Consider the following 19,202-nt stretch of genomic DNA (forward strand, 5'->3'; position numbering starts at 1 on the left):
AAAGATAAAGTTGTTGAATGCATTTTCATTGGATGCAGCCTGTAAGTAAAGGGTAAAGGGTGCCATTTGTATCAACCCTCTACGAACAAAATCTTTGTGAGTAGAGATGTGGTTTTTTTGAAAATGCAAGTTTGATAGTTTTTCACCTTTGTTTCAGCAAGGTGCACTTGGCTTTGGTTTGTTGTAGTAGCTTATTGAGGTGGTATAGCAGAAAAACCAGCAGCACATACATATTGACCAGCTGCCTGATTTTCGGACCATCGACTAGGGCATGACTAAAGATATATATAGCTGATGAAAGGGCTGCTATTCGGAAGGCAAAAACAGTTCCTAGATAGTTGTTGGACACCTTCACGACTATAAACAACTTGCTTCACTTGTTGGTAGAACTATAGCAGCTAGTTGCGACACACATGATCACTTTGTTGCACAAGTACTTGTAGCTATTTCTTGCAATGAAGAACCTATCTCTTTTGAGGATGCTTTATGGAATGAGCATTGGATGTCAACTATGTAGTTGAAGTTGGACTCCATTGATTAGAATGGCACATGGGAGTTATGTGACTTGCCTCCTAGCAAGTGTGCTATTGGTGCAAAGTGGGTTACAAAGTAAAATGTAGATCTGATAGTAGCATTGTGTGTTGCAAGGCAAGGCAAGGCTTGTTGCCAAAGGATATGCTCGACAACATGTGATTGACTATGATGAGACTTTTGCCCTTGCTTCACGTATGATTGTTGTTTGTAGTACCGTTGCTTTGGTTGTTCACTTTGATTGGCATGTGCATTAGTTGTATGTGAAAATAACTTTTTTGAATGGTGACTTACACAAGGAGGTTTACACAAGGAGGTTTACATCACTGAACGTCCCAGGCATTGTTCAAAAAGGGTGAGAGGGCAAGGTGTGCCATTTGCATAAGACATTGTATGGCTTGAAGGAGACACCTTGGGCATGGTATTAAAAGATACACACTCGTTTGATTGCTCTTGGTTCAACAATTTACACACACTAAGAGCACGCTTTATGTGAACAAAAACGGGGATGATTTGCTGATTCTCATTTTTTATAGGGACCATATACTATTGACTAGGTTTGATGAGTTGCATATCGCAACCTTGAAGGCCAAATTTCAACACTCACTTGATAATGATCTAGGCCATTGGCATCACTTTTTGGTTATATAATTTATTGCACTTGAGGGGGACATTGTCTTGAGATTCCTGGGTACATTGGACAGCTTCTAGAGCATTTTCAGGTTGAGTGAGGCTGTAGGCTTACTCTTTAGGATGCAAGAGACACATTTGACAACCCTCTTATCAACACTCTATTGGTTGCCTGCTGTACTAAAACAATACATGGCCAAATATTCAGTTTGGGGTTTCTCAATCATCATAGTTCATGCATAACCTAGCACTTTGGGAAGCAGTAAAACATGCCTTTCATTCATTGGGCCTCTTCTGCCCTCAAGGCTCTTCTACTTGCATGATTTTACAAACAATGCTTAGGCTGGTTGTCTTGACATTACAGGCAATTCTTAGGCTGGTTGTTTTAACATTAGAGTGTCCATTTGTGGCAATTCTTTCATGCTTGGTGATTCATTGCATCTAGACCTAATCATGTTGCTAACCTCAAGCTTGGGAGTGAGCCAAAGAGTCTCTATGGTTAGGAGGTGAGTTAGATGCCAGTTTTTTTACTTTTCAGCTTTGTGTTTGTTTATTGTCATGTTATGGGTTTTGCAAACCGATCCATGAGAATGCTTGATAGTTGGTACTAGTTCCAAAAAGAAGAAAGGTTAATTAGACACCTATCTTGTTCATGTTGAATTGAATGATATAAACTTGTGTTGGCTTCTATATGTTGCTACATTTGAGGACTATATTTTACATCCTATGACATTTCTTGAATGAGGTTGATATGCTTTAACTTTTTCATAAGTTTGTTTTCGGGTATTCAAAGCAATTCTTGAACTTATTGGTTTTAAAGGCCTAGTTTATTAGGCCTTAGCTACTGTCTTTCCATGACTTTTCATTTGTTATGATGTATTAGGAAGAATTGAATCAACGTATGGAAGAGGAGAGGGATGACTATTGCTCACAGGTATGAACATGGCATTTTAAACTACTTGTTTGTACAACACCACATTTTTTGTTTGCTAACTATTAATAACTTAAAGGAAATTTAAATGAGGGATTTCAAAATGACCTATTAGGCCTAAACATAGGACAACTAAAAATGATGTTTCATCATAGAGTATGACCAAATATGATTGAATGACTATATAAAAGAAGTCCTATGACTAGAAAATAAAATACCAGAAAGAAAGCCTCATATGAGATGGGATTGTGCTGCCAAAAGTGTATGTTTGGGATATTCTTGATGTTATGTTGGTAATCCCAATATCTCTCTTGCATAGAGTGCTCCAACATAAAAGTGTCTGCATAGGTTTCTCTTGTGGCATTTGATAATTTTTAGAAAAAAGAAAGGGTCCTGAGGTGCCGGGGGTTTGGGGGGGGGGGGGGGGGGGGTTAGGAGGATTGTATGAGATGTTGTCATTTCTCATCAAATTGGGTTTATTCTTTTTGTCATATCCGTCAATGTTTTTAGGTTCCTCATGGTTATAGGCTGATTTGGACCAGCTTGGAGGAATGGCTTCAGCAGAATTTCCCTTTGCTTGCATTTCAGCTTTCATTCCCATGGTTGTACTGGGCTTTTATATGCCCCGATGATCTCTTAAAATGATCAGCCAATCAGATTTACTATAAGATGATTGAGGATGAGAGTTGGGTGGCTGAGAAAACAAATAAAGTTTGGTCTTCCAAGGATAATAGGTTTCTTTGCTTTGTGGAGATCTAAACTTCCCTTCCAACAGAATGTTTTAATATGGAAATTTCTTATCCAAGGTCTCTCCATAGGGGACATGTTGCAGTCTTACGAGATCTCCAAGGGTGTGGATATTGTTGAGAAACCACTTCTTCTGTTCACACACTTCATTTAGGGTTTCACACTCACAGCTCCAAAAAGAGCTGGTATCCACATTTTGGCTAGTTTTTCAGTGGGTGCCCACACAGTGGTGCATCACCCTAGATAGCTTATGCCTACAAATATATAGTCACTTCATTCATTCTATACCACCTCAATCATTCTTCACACCTCTTCCTCCGTCACTCCAACACTCTTCCCTCTTCTCACCATTGCTGCCGATATCCCTATTGGAGGACATCGTAGTTCGTGGCCACCGTTCTGCTTCTCCTTTGGGCGCCATATTTCCTCATCATCAAGTCTACGTTTGGAGGCTTTCCCCATCTTTGCGATAGGTTGCTCTAGCTTGGCATCAATTTTTCCACATAGACATCGGTCTTCTTCAGCTGGCAACATCATCCACTTTGCGTTTTCATCATCTGGAGGCTCTCCACCAATAGGCGTTAGCTTCCATCTGCCTGGTGTCATCTTCTATTTTCCTAGCATCACCTTGGAATCTACGTCTTGCAATTTGGAGTCCTTCCTCGAGCTAGTGTAATCTCATGCGGCTTGGCGTCAACTATCTTCCACCTGATGACAACACCCATAGCTTGACATTAGTGATTTCATCTTCCTTTGTAGTCATCTTTTTTTTTTGCAAGTAAAATGTGGTTGATTATATTACTCAAAAAAACTGATTACAACGGAGTACTCATACTCAATAGACAAGCTAGAGCTGATGAAAGTCACAGATACATCATATATACAAGCCTCTCAAGGCGGTTTGGGGGGGATGGGGGCAAGAAGCCATGGAGGGGGGGGTGTATCGCCATCTGGGGCTGCCTGCCTGCATCATGAAGAACAGTTCCTGGCCGTCCCAAGTACGCATGAAATGACATCGGAGCTCCTGACTCGCCCTGGACTTGCCGTGCACCTAATCCCATCGGCCTCGAAGGGAGTGGATGATGGAGGTCCAAAGCTCTACTAAGGTCGCCTGTACTGAAAGTCTCTCTTCGCCGAAAGCCACGTGACACCGCGCCTTTTAGATATGCCAACCAGTAAGACTCCCTATGATTTCCCATACCTCAGAGCGGTCTACTGTGGGCTCCAGTACCTAGCGGATGGGTAGAGCCTCTAAACCGACCACTGCGCACAACCTTGCCTCGATAATGAATATCGTATCTTGCATCCTGGCCTCATACAGAAGGTGATGGCCCTGGCTAACCGCCTGCCAGTAGAAAGCTCCCCAAGAGATACATCCAAGGCTGGGTGCTATGCAGCGAAGGATGCAGCATACTCCTCTCCACACAAGCTGTGACGCCTCACACGACCAAAGGCAGTGCTTTGGGGTTTCCAAAGACTGCTATGTGCAACACTTACAAACTCCCTCCTTCTGCATCTAGGCAAGCTAGCTTCCCACCACTAAGCCTCCATGTGCCACCAACCATAAAAAATACAATACCCTCCTCGGCCTCCAGCTATCCCATAGGCGGTGCCAAAAGGTCCGTCGGAATGGCTCCGTGATGCTGTGCTCCGCCTAGTGCCTGCTATGTGATGGTGCTCAATCCATATCCTCCTGCATCAATACGTGTTTGCCAATCTTGATGGTGTACTCCAGGAACCTCGGTGGCTTCTTGGCGACCATAGTGACTGGCCAAAGCCACTCTCCCGGATCCCACTCCAGCTCATCAAGTGGCCTTCCTTTCTAGATCCAAAGGCGCCACTCCCTAAGCTCCTGCCAAAAGACTAAAGGGTCCAAACACCATGTCTTCCCCTGAAGGCCAATCACCCGGATCCTCTTTCATGAAAGGATAGCTATCCCCTCATCCTGCTACCCTCTGTCAAGAGCCAGACGCCCCCCCTCTTGCACGGTGAAAAAGGTCCTAGGTGGAGCGCCACCCACTCTTCCTGCCACCTGTAGGGGATGCGTGCTGCTGAAAACCTAGCGGCTCATACCTCCCTAGGCTCTATCGGCTCTCGTATCGGGGGAGCAAGCCACTCCTGAGGTATTGCTGCGTCTATCTCCCTTCTCCTCAGCTCTACTCCTCAGTGGCAGCTTGATACTTGCTACAACACCTCCTCATCCGCTATCCTGTACACCTCCTGCCATGTCCTGATGGTACGAGCTAGGCCAGCCTCCCAACCAGCCCACTAGATGTGGGGGCGCTCGCCAATCTATGCCCCTTCTCGGTCCCTGACCTGGGGGTTCCAAATCACCGGCTGATAGTCTATCTCCTCCTAGCAGCCTAGGGGGCTTTGGATTAGGGCCTTACGAAGGACTTGCCACAAGCGGAGCAAGCTGCGTAGGAAGGGTGATCTAGGCTGACGTGAAGATCCATCTCAAGGACGGTCTCCACTCGCCGCCAAGCCTCGGTCTACAGTCCTGAAGACCCTCCTGCAATAGGACCTTCTAGGTCTGCCCTCCCGGTGTGAGGCTACGGACAACTAGCTTGCCCAAGAGGGCCATACTTTGATACTCTGGGTCTATGATCCCAAGCCCTCCCTTTGACCGATATTGTATGATGGTCGCCCATGCTACCTTGGCCCTGGAATCCCTAGAGCTGTCTGACCCGGACCAAAGGAAATTCCACACTAGGCGGCGAAGTTGCATTACGCAGGGAGAGGAGAAGCACCAACACAAGGCAATGTACCAGGCAGTCACTTGGAGGACTTGGTTAACCACCAAGGCTCGGCTGGCTAGTGAGAGGCGAGCTGTGCTCCAATAGGACAGCTTTCTTCGAATAGAATTGAGGACTAGAAGAAACTGCTGGGCAGGAGTGATGTCGAGTCCCAGCTGGAACCCTAGGTACCGGACGGTCTGTCCTCTGCTCACCCATCTAAATCCCAGGTGGACGTCCCACTCCGTGCTAGAGTCCGGGTCTGTGAGGAAACCGACCGACTTCCGCCAGTTGATTTTTGCTCCTGCTGACAGCAACCCTCCCACGGCAGGAAATAAACATGAAACCAAGGTAGAAGCATGCAAAATCTATGCACATGGCTGAGCCATTAATCTCAAAACTAAAAAGAAACCATAAATCTTCCACTTAATAATGAACAAACTCTTTATCTTCATCATCTTCATCCATAGCTTCAACAATTATACAAGAACAAAAAGGAAAAAGAAGAATGTCTGCACAAAAGACAGAGGAGAGAGGACAACTTTTTGCACCACCAAAAAGGAGAATGTGCCATAGGACAAGAGAGAGGAAGGGAAAGAGGCACATTACCATTCGTGCACTCCACCCCACCTCTTCCCCAAAAAGCACACCCCTTCGTATTTTTATTATTTCTTTGAAACTTTGATACATTTGATATTATAAGGCCTTTGGCCCTTAATTTTGAGTATTCCTACCCTTCACCAATGCATGCACGTAACACTTTTGTGTATACCATTTATTTATTATGGTGGATGTGGATGTGGATGTGGATGTGGTCCCCTCATGTAAGTGTGTATTTTAGTGATTTTGTAACAATATACTTGTTATCTTTTTTACAAAAGATAAAATTATGATATATGCATGGACATTTTTGTGCCTTGTTTTTATGCTTCTTTTGAGTGTCATCATATTCCTCCCACACTGAAATGTGAAGCGTCCTCGCGAACCTTGTCAAAGAAGAACCATTGTCTAACACAAAACACTTCCAAAATTGTTAGTAAAACAACTTCGATCATAAGGATGAGGCCTAGCCATGGTAGGGTATGGGACTCCAAATCCACGACCACCAGAGTAAGGGAACTCCTGCCTCAAATACTCCCACACTGAAAAACTTGTATAATCTCCAAAAGATAGGGTTCTATCTTTCACAAGGAATCATAAGCACAACTCCTCGGTCCAATAGGAAAAGAAAGATGATCCATCATGTAGCTCCAAACACACTTGACATTTTGTTAGCATTTTTAGCTATGACGATAAATTTGTTTTAGCTAGTTATCCCCTTGGAAAAGGGTTTGCATTGTGATTGCTTTTGATAGGCATCACAGGGGTGTGTTTTAACACTTTAGAATGTGTGATTACGTTTTATGTCTTTAGCTTTTTGTTTCTTCAATAGTGTTATGTCTCCCTTTAAAGTTGTCATTATTTTTGTCTTTAAAAGGACATTGAGGGTTGACCATGTGGACATAAAGATCAAGAAGGGAAAGAGGAGTTGAGATTGTGTTGAGGAAATGGTGATGTTGAATACTTGAGGTCTATGGGAGAGGTAGTTAAGGAGGAGGTAAAGCTAATGAGGGTTTGTAATAGGGAGCTTTCGATAAAGTTATATAGGTAGAAAGGGAGAGCATGGAAACAACCCTTACTCAAATAGTATACACTAGTTCCTTAAATGTTATGTTTTTAATTTATCCCTCATTTTTTTAAAGAGTAGTTTATTGAATTAAATACTTATGTTTAAGTTAATGGTTTTCTCTTTTTATAAAAATGGTTGAGGGTTAGGAGAAAATAAGATATTGCGTTAGGGCTAGGGATAAGGTAAGCAAAAGATATGATGAGATGTGTTGGGGCACAAGGGTGGGATGGCATAGAAGCTAGGGTGCCGAGTCGATTGTGGTGGGATAACCGGCAAGGCTGGAAGGCATCGAGGGGTTGGGTATTTGGTGGAGAAGGGAAGGCCTCCGCAGACAACCACACATCTTCTTCTTCTCTTCTCTTCGACCTTGTGCTCTGATTCTTCTTCTTCCCTCCCCCCAGGCCTGGTCCTTCCTCTTCTTCTTCTTCTTCTTATGCTTGTGTTCTCAAACCCAGCCAATGTGCCTGTCTGCCTACTTTCTAATTTTCAACAGATGAGAGAAATTTTTTATTTTGACGCATCTTTTATTGATGCATTAGGCAGTGGGGAGATGCATCTTTTATTGACGCATCTGCTTTTGCCTGGTTTTTAAGGGATGAGATAGATTTTGGGATGGATCTGGAGACATTTTCCGTCCGTACGTGCATGTAGCCTATCGTCAATGCTCCTCGTGCTTCAGCAAAGCCACTTGAGATGGAAAATGTATGTTGCAAGAAGGTGAATTTCTTTGGCTATTGCATGATTTCTGTCACGTCGTGTTCTTGTCAATCATGTCCTTTGCCTCTCTCGCTCTCTCGTCTTGTTTATGCTATCCCTTGCACGTAATAGAGAAGGGTATGACTTCAATCGGCCTTCCTTCTACTTCTCCCAACCGAATTGTCAAGAAGGGAGACCTCTGTGTAGAAATATTGTTGTGGATGTGTAGCATAATACACTCCTCTTCTTCTTCTTTTTTTTTTTTGCTTCACCTTATCCCTGTCCTCAATCTGACTCATCTATTGGTTGTTTTCTTGTCTCCTCTTCATCATGCTCCTACTTCAAGCTCTACAATTGTAGCCTGAGCAGGCCGGCCTCTTAATAATATCTCTCACCAAAAGAACCTGCCTTCCTTCCTTTGTCTACTTCTTTTTGTTCGTCTTCCTCTTTCATTCGTGCCTTAAACTAAACTATCCACCAAACTAATATTGGGCGTCTTGGCTTTCTTCTTCTCTTTCATCCTTATGGTGCGAGCTACTTGGGGCTTGTCATGGCCTTCTAGAGATGTGATCAAGAGAATCGATCCTTCCGTGGAGGGTGTAAGAGGAATGGGGGATGATGAACAGAGGATATTAGTGCTTTCTTGTACTTCTACACCAAGAAAACTATGGTCTCTGCTATGGAAAACATAGGGGGGAGCAGGACATGTTTGGGGCAGGTGCATCACCGCTGCTGCACATTCTTTCTCTCTTGCCTCTATGTTCCTCTTATGCATCTTCATGATCTGTTACAGCTTTCCATCTCTCTCTTCTGCTTCATTCTTCTTATGGCTACACACTGTAGATGCCATGGTCTTTGCCTCGCAGTTGGAATCCAAGACCAAAGTTTCGAAACACTTGGGCATAGATCAACGTTCGTGCATGTTGATAGTTGAAGGAAGGGGTCTTTAATCATCTTCTTCTTTTCTTCTTTTTTTTTTTGCATCGATGGCATGATTGACTTCATTTACTATGAAGGCACCGCCTGCTTTTGTGGCCGCATGTCGGACTCCTGTGTATACATCCTCACCACGACTGTTGGTGGAATGGACAAGGTGCATTGGGATGAAGTCTTTTATTTGCAAACAACCACCATGGCTCCTTCTTCTTCATCTTCTTCTTCTTTCCAATCCACTATCCAAGGATCCTGCTTTTCTTGATTCTGGCTATGAAAAATAATAGCAAAATTGAACCATTGGAGTGAAGAGTCACGTGATTCATTAGACAAGGGCCTTTCTTCTTCTTCTTTTTCTTCTTCTGCTTTATCAAGGACTGGAGAAAAGGCTAGATGGGAAAGTCGTCGTTGTCTTCTTCTCCTTCTTCCTAGTTATCCCCTTGAGAAACCACAAACACAAGGAGGCAAGAAAATAGAAACCGAACAACCGAACAATAGAGAATAATAATATTTTCAACAATAATAAAACACAATCTCCCTTCTTCTTCTCTGAACAATGTAGTGTGTGCCACTGCATTCTCATTTTATATCACCAGATGATCTCCCCCCTATTGTAGTTGTTGAGATCAGCTTCTTCCCCGGCTGCGCACCAAAATGACAGCAACCCCCCCACGGCAGGAAATAAACATGAAACCAAGGTAGAAGCATGCAAAATCTATGCACATGGCTGAGCCATTAATCTCAAAACTAAAAAGAAACCATAAATCTTCCACTTAATAATGAACAAACTCTTTATCTTCATCATCTTCATCCATAGCTTCAACAATTATACAAGAACAAAAAGGAAAAAGAAGAATGTCTGCACAAAAGACAGAGGAGAGAGGACAACTTTTTGCACCACCAAAAAGGAGAATGTGCCATAGGACAAGAGAGAGGAAGGGAAAGAGGCACATTACCATTCGTGCACTCCACCCCACCTCTTCCCCAAAAAGCACACCCCTTCGTATTTTTATTATTTCTTTGAAACTTTGATACATTTGATATTATAAGGCCTTTGGCCCTTAATTTTGAGTATTCCTACCCTTCACCAATGCATGCACGTAACACTTTTGTGTATACCATTTATTTATTATGGTGGATGTGGATGTGGATGTGGATGTGGTCCCCTCATGTAAGTGTGTATTTTAGTGATTTTGTAACAATATACTTGTTATCTTTTTTACAAAAGATAAAATTATGATATATGCATGGACATTTTTGTGCCTTGTTTTTATGCTTCTTTTGAGTGTCATCACCTGCTGTAGAAGAGAACATCTCAAGAGCCAGCCTCACTCTCTCCAGCATCAACTTGTCGTCCTCTATGTAGAGCGCTGTATCATCTGCATACTCTGAGTCTAACAACTCGGTCTCCTCTCTTACTAGAAGCCGGAGGCCATGTAATCTGCTCACACGTGACCTGAGGAAGTGAGACATCGCCTCTGCAAAGAGAAGGAACAGGTACGGGGCTAGGAGGCAGCCCTGTCGGACGGATCTCTCCAGCCGAAACTCCTCCCCTCACCTACCACCTATGAGAACCTTGCTGGTGGCCAATCTATAAAGTGCGGAGACCCCGCAAATCCAAGCCTGGGGGAAACCCAACCTCACCATGGTGCCCTCTAGGAAATCCCAATTCACCTTGTCATAAGCTTTCTCGAAATCCAAGAGTAGTACGACTACTCTCTGCCCACTGTGCTGGGCCTACTCTATCGCCTCAAAGAAAGTGAATACATTGTCCAGGATGCTCCTATCCTAGACAAAGTCTGTCTATGTGTCATGGATGATGTCTGGAAGCACGGGGCGTAGTCGCCTACCAATCATCTTTGCCAAGGCCTTATAGGCCACTGACAATAAGGTGATTGGTCTCCACTGGGAAAGCTCCAACCGGTCTCCCCCTTTGGGGAGAAGACTGATAAGGCCAACCGAAAGACTTGGCATCTGTCCTGAAGTGAAAATCTCCTGAAAGGCCATCAGTAGGGGGCCCTTCACCACTTCCCTGAAGGTAGTGAAGAAAGCCTTAGAGAGGCCATTCTCTCCCGGGCGTTTCTGCCCGTCCTGTGTATGGAAAGCCTCCTCTAGTTGCTTCTCTGTGAAGGGGGACTAGGAGGGAGCGTCCCATCTCCTCTGTGACAAGGGACCGGATGTAATCCCAGATCTGCTGTCTACATCGCTGTCCTCTAGCTAAGGCTATCTTCTATTGGAAGAGGCGACTAACTGTAGTAGTCGGTGGCAATCTCCATCACCTCGTCTGGGCTAGATATGGGTTCTCCCATACTGATCTCGGAGGTTGCGTATTTGCTCTCCTGAGGTGCGAGACTGATGCACCTGCAAAAACTCCCTGCACATCGTATCTCCTTTCCGCTCCCAAAAAGCTGCTGAGGTGCGGAAAGAGAACTCTGAGCGGCTGTCCTCTAGACTAGCAATGGCTGCTCGCGCGTGCACCTCCTGTGCATGGCGAGTGGGATCCCCTGGTGCCTTCTGTAATAATCTATCCGTGGCTGCTAGGTCCCGCCGTAGTGCTCTCTCCTCCTCCCAACTTTGTTGCGTGGCCTGTATGGCTGCCTCTTGGCAGATTCTGCTCGAGTCAGCTAGGACCTCTACAACCTCCTGTGCGATTTGGTCCCTCCTTTCTCACTCTCTGGTTCAAATCTGCTCTATCTGTCTCGTCACCTCCTCCCTCCTATAGATCGAGTTAGGGATCGGACAAGATCATGTATCTAGGGCAAATGTTGGGGGATCTAGTGTCAGGAGAACCGGGCAATGATTGGACAACGTGGTGCCCGCCAACTGTCCAATTTGGCGTCACCGAGAGCCTTCCCACTCTCCCACATAAAACTTATTCAACCGCTCCAGCAAGACTCCACCTAGCCGCCTGTATCTCCAAGGGAAGTCCAACGACCTCTTCCTCTTGTGGAAGGCAGGGTCTCTCTAGGCATCGCGTGCTCCTACTGCCAGTAGAAAGATCTCCCAAGCCTCTTGCTCCTCCTGGGCCATGCCCTGGTAGTTTCTTCCTCTGCCCTGCTGGTCCTCCAAAGCCTCTAGGTTGTTGAAGTCTCCTCCAACAATCCAAGAGTCCACCTCTGGGATTCCTTTCGCGATCTCCACCCAGAACCTACTGCGTGCCCTAACCTCTGTAGGGGCATAGATATTAAGGACTCCAAGGCACGAGTCCCCAATATCCAATTTGATCCATAGCACCCTCCTTGCCACTATCATCCCGTGGTCTCGTACACAAGCGGTAATACTCGGACCAATAGAGGTGCATACGCCTCTACTCCTGCCGTGAGCACCTATGGCGTGCTCCCAGTAAGTGTGTGAGTTGCCTGGGAATACCTTCCCTACCTGCTGTGCCTGGGTGGGGGTGAGCTTGTGCTCCTATAGAAGTAAGATGTTGATTTGTCCGGCAAGGGTAGGCTGCAACTCCTGCCGAATAATCAATTTCCTGGAACCACGAGCCGCACTGTAGTGGAGGCTATTCACATTCCATGATACAAGGTGTAAGCTCATGGGGAAACCTGTGACGGACCGAACAGGCATTTGTTTGGTGTGGAGGCTGCTGATGAAGAGGAGAAACTATGAGGCATGCAAGTACGCTTTGCCGTTGGTCTAGATGGCGAACTCCAATCCCCCATGGTGGCCCTCGGCTGGACCATAGGGGTGATAGATGCTCCTAGTGGTACTATCAATGCATCTATGAGCCATGTTGAGAGTCGGGACTTTGTGCACTGGTAGAAACGGGCCGCTTGTGCCAGGTGCCACTCCATCACATCCCTCGAAGCTCTTCGCTGTGGAGGGGCTTGAAAGATAATGCTCAGGTGAGGGACCTCGGCACTAGCCCACCAGTTAATATCCATCATGCAACCAGGCTACTGCTGTGCAAACAATGCTAGTCCTTCATCTCCCATCCACTGGGAGGTGTGGTTCGCCACCAGACTCTTCAACTCTTCCTCTATCTGTGCTGTCGTCCACTCCCCTAAGTGAGAGGACTGAAGAAAAAAGGTGTAGTTTGATCCATCTGGTGGTGCTAGTAGATGAACCTTGCCCCTCTTTGACTTACAAACCACGAAGTTCCCCACCTCTAGAGGTAGTGGGAACTCTCCGCGCTCCACAACTCTCAAGTAGGACCATGGGCCACTGCGGAAGAACTCCTATGGCAACAAGTGTGCTTGTCTTGGGAAAGTGTGACGGGCGGCAGGGGTGGACGAGGTGGTGGCTGTATGGGAGGGGGAGGACTGCTGGTGCGAGGAGGATGTAGGCATGTGTGGCTCATCACGTCCTGTGGGAAGAGGGTGGGAGGGTCTGGGGGGGATCACCTGAACCAAGTGCAGATCAGGGGGGCTACTCGGTACGCGGGGTGGTGGGGGGGAGGATGATCGTGGTGGGATGGACGGAGGTACATGGCAGGTGTGGGGGGGATTGGTGGCCCTGGAAATGGAGGGCTATGGGCCAGGGTCAGTGGGGGGGGGGCATGGGATGTGGGTGTGAGGGTTGTGGGAACTCAGGGGCGGTAGTCTGTGGTGCGGGTGGTGGATGTGGGGGGTTGCGGTCCTGCCAAGTGGGGCGGGCAAGGGGGGGCTGTGGAGTGCTCTGTCGAGGGGGCGTTGCTCGCCCACCTGCTCCCTGCTGCCAAGGCTGGGTGTGAGATGCCGGCTGCACCCCCCCTCCCCCCGCCGTCTCCCTCTCTGTCATTTTTGGACCCATATGTGAAGCCGTCAGCGTCCACCTGCGGGCCTGTTGGCGCAGCCACCTTGGCTTCGAAACGAGTGTAACCTGCTACTTGATGCCCAAAATCGTGGCAGCGCAAGCATTGTCCTGGCTGCCCGTCACAATGACCTGCTACCTAAAGGAGTGCCCGCCCGCCTCAATCTCTAGGAACTGTGGGATATTCTTGACCTCTTTCATTGCCACCCGTATCTTTGGGACTCCTGCAGCTATCACTGCATCTACGAAGGATGCGGGAAGGATAGTGCCGAAGAGCCGTCCAAAGTCTTCCACCAACTGGTGATACTCTATTGCTAGGCTGGGGAAAAGAAGGGTAACCGTGTGCCGAAGAAACCTCTTGTGGAGTGCAAATGCCTCCACAGTAAAGCCACTGTACCAAGGGACCATGTATATGACTCCTTCGTGGACGCATATGGTGAACTGGCAAGCAACTCGCGAGCTACGTCTGTTGAACTGAGCCTGACCATGAAAATCCCTTGGCCCAATAGGACCGCCTCCACGATCTGCGTTGTGCCGATGTGTAGCGTGGAGTGAAGCTAGTCCTGAAGCTGGGCCTTGGCTACTGGGGAATGTCCTACTACCTAACCATAAATCGTTGTTTCCTTTAGTCCCAGCTCCTTAGCTCGGATGGCTAAGAGCTACTCCTCAGAGAGGACGATACGCAAGGTGTTTGGACTGGGGGGCACTCTCTGAGTGTGCCGGCGTGTGACCAGAAGTTTCCATTGCGCGACCCTTCTGAGAAAAACTACCAATCAAGTCGCGGTGCTACTTGAGGGGAAGAGTTGCTGCAGGAGAGGGAGCAACTGGAGGGTGGGGGGGAACATGTCAGAAGTACGCTTTGCCGTTGGTCTAGACGGCGAACTCCAATCCCCCATGGTGGCCCTCGGCTGGACCATAGGGGTGATAGATGCTCCTAGTGGTACTATCAATGCATCTATGAGCCATGTTGAGAGTCGGGACTTTGTGCACTGGTAGAAACGGGCCGCTTGTGCCAGGTGCCACTCCATCACATCCCTCGAAGCTCTTTGCTGTGGAGGGGCTCGAAAGATAATGCTCAAGTGTTTGTCGTACACATCTTGTGTTTCTCCCCGCAAATCCTTTTGTCTATGTGGTCTCTTTGTCATTTTCTTGACATATACTGTCTCTATCTTTTGTACCACATGTAATGAGATTCTTGTTCATCTCTTTATTTCTCCTTGAGTTGCTAGATAGGTCTGGGTTTTCATTTTCCAAGTAGGGACTTAAGTTATATGTTAGTATATAGTCATGCATTCTTGGGTTTTGGGCAAGATTCCAACTATGGCCACCTTATGGTTGGAGTATAACCTAGTGTGGCTACTTTTTGGATGGATGTGATATCCACCACCCCGGTTGTGCCTCTTCGTGATCTTGCTCCTATCTTTTTAAAAATGTTTTTAGTAGTCTTGTAGTTTCTTATGTTGAGAGAGAGAGAGAGAGGGAGTACTAACGTCTCTAAAAGGCCAACGTGGCCTATGAGACCAAAGCAATACATACAATGATGGTGTGTTTCTAGTGAATAGTGTCCTATAAAAAGAAAACATGTTGATGATCTAAAAGGAAGAGTAGAAAAAAGAAACTCTCCACCAATGAGATGTTTGTCCACTAAGGAGATGTATCTCTGCATGGTTGAGGCATCTCAGCATTTGTCTCCTATGGCACTCAATGATGGCTTTAATTTGTCTATCGTGTGGATGTCTAGGTCTTCATCCGGGTGGACATGGGCGTCTAGACCGGCTAAATGCTATTGCTCTATCCAAAGGGAGCCGTATAGAAGATGAGGTCCAATGATGATGTACTTCTGTAGGCTATGTGGCAGTAGTAGTGATATGTGCCATACTTTGCTGTGTAGCAGTGAAAAAGTCAGTGACCGCTCTCTATCTATGTGAGCTAAGTTGTGGGGGCTTCCTACTCTGTAGAATAGCTACTCTGTGGCTCTAGAGCTCAGAGAGGAAGAAACCCAAGCATCTCTGATTCTCAAATTGCATGATTCATCTCAAGGGTCCAAAACCCTCTTGAAACGACAGTGGTATTTGCCTCGTATATCATAATATACTGTGCATCAGCAGATGTAGTGTTCCTCTATCTTTGGCTCTCTATCACATTATGGGCATATGCGTTTCTCTGTGTGTATGCCCTCCCATTTACCTGTCCCAATCCTCAAGTGGTTGGATGAGGTGCGGATCTAACCAATAAATGTGTGAAATCCATGAGACAATTGTGTATCCATGTAACTAGATCGAGTGATGAAACCATTGTCAGATACTTGAAGAAAGTGGGTTTGGTAGTGTGCCATCTTGGTGCCATGGAGGGAGGGGGCTCGGATCCAAGTCTTCTCCATAACTATCCTCATTATATCTACTCTGGTCACACGGTTCAGCTTTGATCGGCTTAGGTCAAGTGTAGGGCAATGCAGGCTATAGTCTAAGAGGGGTAGTTTTTCAATTCACAGCCCATGTAAACTCGTCCATGTACTCATTTGAGCATACCAACAAAGTCTATCACCATCTGTTGCTAGCTATCTAGAAGAGGCCAAGGCTAGCTGTAGGTATCTATCTTGGGGGAGCTCCCATAGTCTATGTATGAAAGTGACTGCTTGGACCAAGGCCTCAACCACCATGGGTGATGCTCCCAACTTAGCTCTAATAATCTCATGTGGGGTCGAGCCACAATATAGGAGTGTGGGTGTAACCAAGGTGGCTTTTTTGTGGGTGTAACCAAGGTGTCAAAAAGCCACAACTTGGTGTGCGGTTCATGAAACTATATGTAAGCACATTGCCTATCCAATGCACCTAAGGCTGCATATGCTTTTACCAAACGAGCCTCTAATGCCTCTCTCCTAAAGAATTGTGGTCCCTTCAATGTGACCCCCAAAGAAACATACTACCTGACCATCTCCATTGGCTCTCTAGTGAAAGTAAAATGGTGCTCAACTCTCATCACCGAAGTAGCTAAAGTGTTAAATACCATAACTTTTTGCATTGCCCTCTTCGATGATTGCCCTCAATGTGAAGATATGGTCTAGAGTTGTATATCCCCTCCTAAAGCCACCTTGGCCTTTTGATCTCAAGTCATGCATCTCGGCCCATTCATTCAATTCTTGTTCCACAATAGAGCCATATATTTTGACAAGCATGTGTGCAATCATGTTAGTTTGATAGTTACTAAGTAGCGCGGGGTCTCCAATCTTAAAGAGTGGCACAATAGTATGGTTTGACCAACTAGTTGGAAATCCCTCACAGACTGTTCTATTAAAGATGTGAGCCCGCGCTGGTGCCAAGATATCACAAGCCTGTGTGATGTGTTATGCTACTAAACCATCATGATCTTGGACTTTCCCATTTTTTAGTTTCCATATGGCGTTCCTCACTTTTTTTTATATGAAAAATCTGTAATTTTCTGGTCTTGAGTTTGAGGAGAGTGGCATAGGCTCTTGGCCAAGAACATCATAAAGTGTGCAAGCATATTCATGCCAATCATCTGATCGAGTAATGTGTATAGGTGGTTAGATCTCATGCATCCTTTTCCATACTCTCTTGTTGTCTTGTCCCAAGAACATGGAATACATTTCTATTTCTAGTTTGCTTAGGTATTCCCGCTTCCTTTTGCATACCAATCGTTTGAAGAGTGTCTGAGAATGCTTGTGTGTATATATGCCAAGTGCCACCTCTCACTGAAAATATGCTCAGGTCTCTGCACTTATCATCATAGCAGCCATTCTGTGGGGCATTACCTCGTGGAGGCTTATTTGACAGTATAGTGTGTGGGAAAGCATATGCTTCTGAAGTATGTATATAAAATTGATTCCAAAAGTGCCATCCCCTTTTGCTCTAAAGCATTTGATACCAATTTTCTTGATGTGGGCGGTGTGTATAATATTTTTATGAAATCCTTGGTTAATAGATTACATGAATTCTTTTCATGGTGTGCATCTTGCCTACTATGGAAAGGAATAAATATTCTACATATTATCTTGAATGTGCAAATGGGAATACACTATAGACGCTATACAAATCAAGAATTGGTGATGATTCAATTGGATCTAGAAAAAGCATTCAAACACCTAGAATGGTGTTTTTTGGATCAACTTAGACAGATCATGGGATTAGACCCTAGAATGTCGTGTCTGATTTACATTATTAGCTTGAATCCTTCTTCTAGAGTTATGCTTAGTAGTGGTATAGAACCTTTCACACTTTGTCTACTTGTTAGGCAGGGCTGCCCTCGGAGTCCTTGGATCTTTGCTCTAGCCATTTACCCCATTTTGATGATATTAATTGAGCTGGGTTGCAAATGGTGATGTTGTTGGCTCATTCCTTCCTTCAACGGAACAATTGGTTGGCAAAGCTTTGGTTGATGACACTTTTATTTTTCTCAAAGCTGACAATGATAGTACTCATAAAACAACGAATATGTGGGACTTGTTTGCTCTTGCTTCAAGGCCTCACATTAATACCTCCTAATTAGATCTTATTAGTCACACAAAACTAGATCTTTGGGCCTTGGGTTGACAAGGAGAGGTAGTAACTAAGGGTACCATTTTCAAGCATTTGGGCTATGCATTGAATGTTTTACCCAAGAAGTTGCTTGAGTGGATCTCCACACACATTGCAAACAAGTTTGTGTACTTGAAGCATCGTCACCAGCAATATTTCCTCTTGTTTTGTTGGCCACCTTGAGATTTTGAGGTTTCAAAAAATATTAATTATAATGATTTGGCTATAAGTGTCAGTTGGCCATAAGTGTCAATTGTCGACATTGGAGAAGTGGCGTTTAATGGTACCTAACGCCAATCTGATGGTCAAAGATGGCGCAGAGACACTCGATAATGGAAGTTGCCTAGCCAATTTAATTATTGGGCAGTCAGATTACTTTTCAGGGCATCGAAATAATTATTAGATTAATTTTCAGCCTTAAATGGTTGTCATGAGGACATGTATTTTTGAAACCTCACTTAACATGTGGATTAATTTTTAATCACATGATTAAGTAAATGTTGCACATGTGAGGTGCAACTAGGGTTAAAGTAAATTTACAAGCCCGGGATCCGAAGAAATCATGGGATGCCAAAGGCAAAAGTTGTTATAAGTTATACTGCACAAGTACTTGGTGGTATCTGGTGCTAGTTGTTGGCCTAGGTCATCCATTTGGCCATCAGTGTTAGTTGGTGACACTAGAGAAGTGGCATTTAATGGTACCTAACACCAATCCAACGGTTAAAGATGGCGCAAAGATACTCGGGAATGGAAGTTGCCCAGCTAATCTACAAGTTGTTGAGGCAGGGCAGCAGCACTAAATGACTGATTTTCTTTAGTTCTTTGCATCTACATACTGTTGTGGCAGGGCAGTAGCTGCACTTGACTGATTTTCAGACATTCTTCGCGATAAAACTCTGAATTTTCTCTCTCTACAGCTTTCCCTCTCATCTCCTAGCCATTTCACAGTCTTGCTTCGAAGATCTCAGCATTTGGACCCTTGGAGGCTGAGAAATTGCAAATTTCTCTGCTTTAAACCCTAATTTACAGCAGAAATTAGGGTTTACCAGCAGCCTTGG

General features: G+C 45.4%; 1 protein-coding gene across 2 annotated transcripts in view; it reads left to right on the top strand.

The window, feature by feature from the left end:
- SGR2 (shoot gravitropism 2 (SGR2)) overlaps nt 1–19,202 on the top strand; it is a 279,626-nt gene that overhangs the window by 128,861 nt on the left and 131,563 nt on the right. For both annotated transcript variants that reach the window (XR_015691565.1, XM_087682632.1), the window contains exon 7: nt 2,045–2,095. Coding sequence is in view for 1 of the 2 variants with exons in the window: in XM_087682632.1 (XP_087538758.1) it covers nt 2,045–2,095 (51 nt within the window). In the remaining variant the exon portion in view is untranslated. The remainder of the gene's footprint in view (nt 1–2,044; nt 2,096–19,202) is intronic.

This window comes from Lygodium microphyllum, chromosome 8 (assembly GCF_053477565.2).
Source record: "Lygodium microphyllum isolate KBCC chromosome 8, Lygodium_microphyllum_v1.1.10, whole genome shotgun sequence".
NCBI classification, from domain to species: domain Eukaryota; kingdom Viridiplantae; phylum Streptophyta; class Polypodiopsida; order Schizaeales; family Lygodiaceae; genus Lygodium; species Lygodium microphyllum.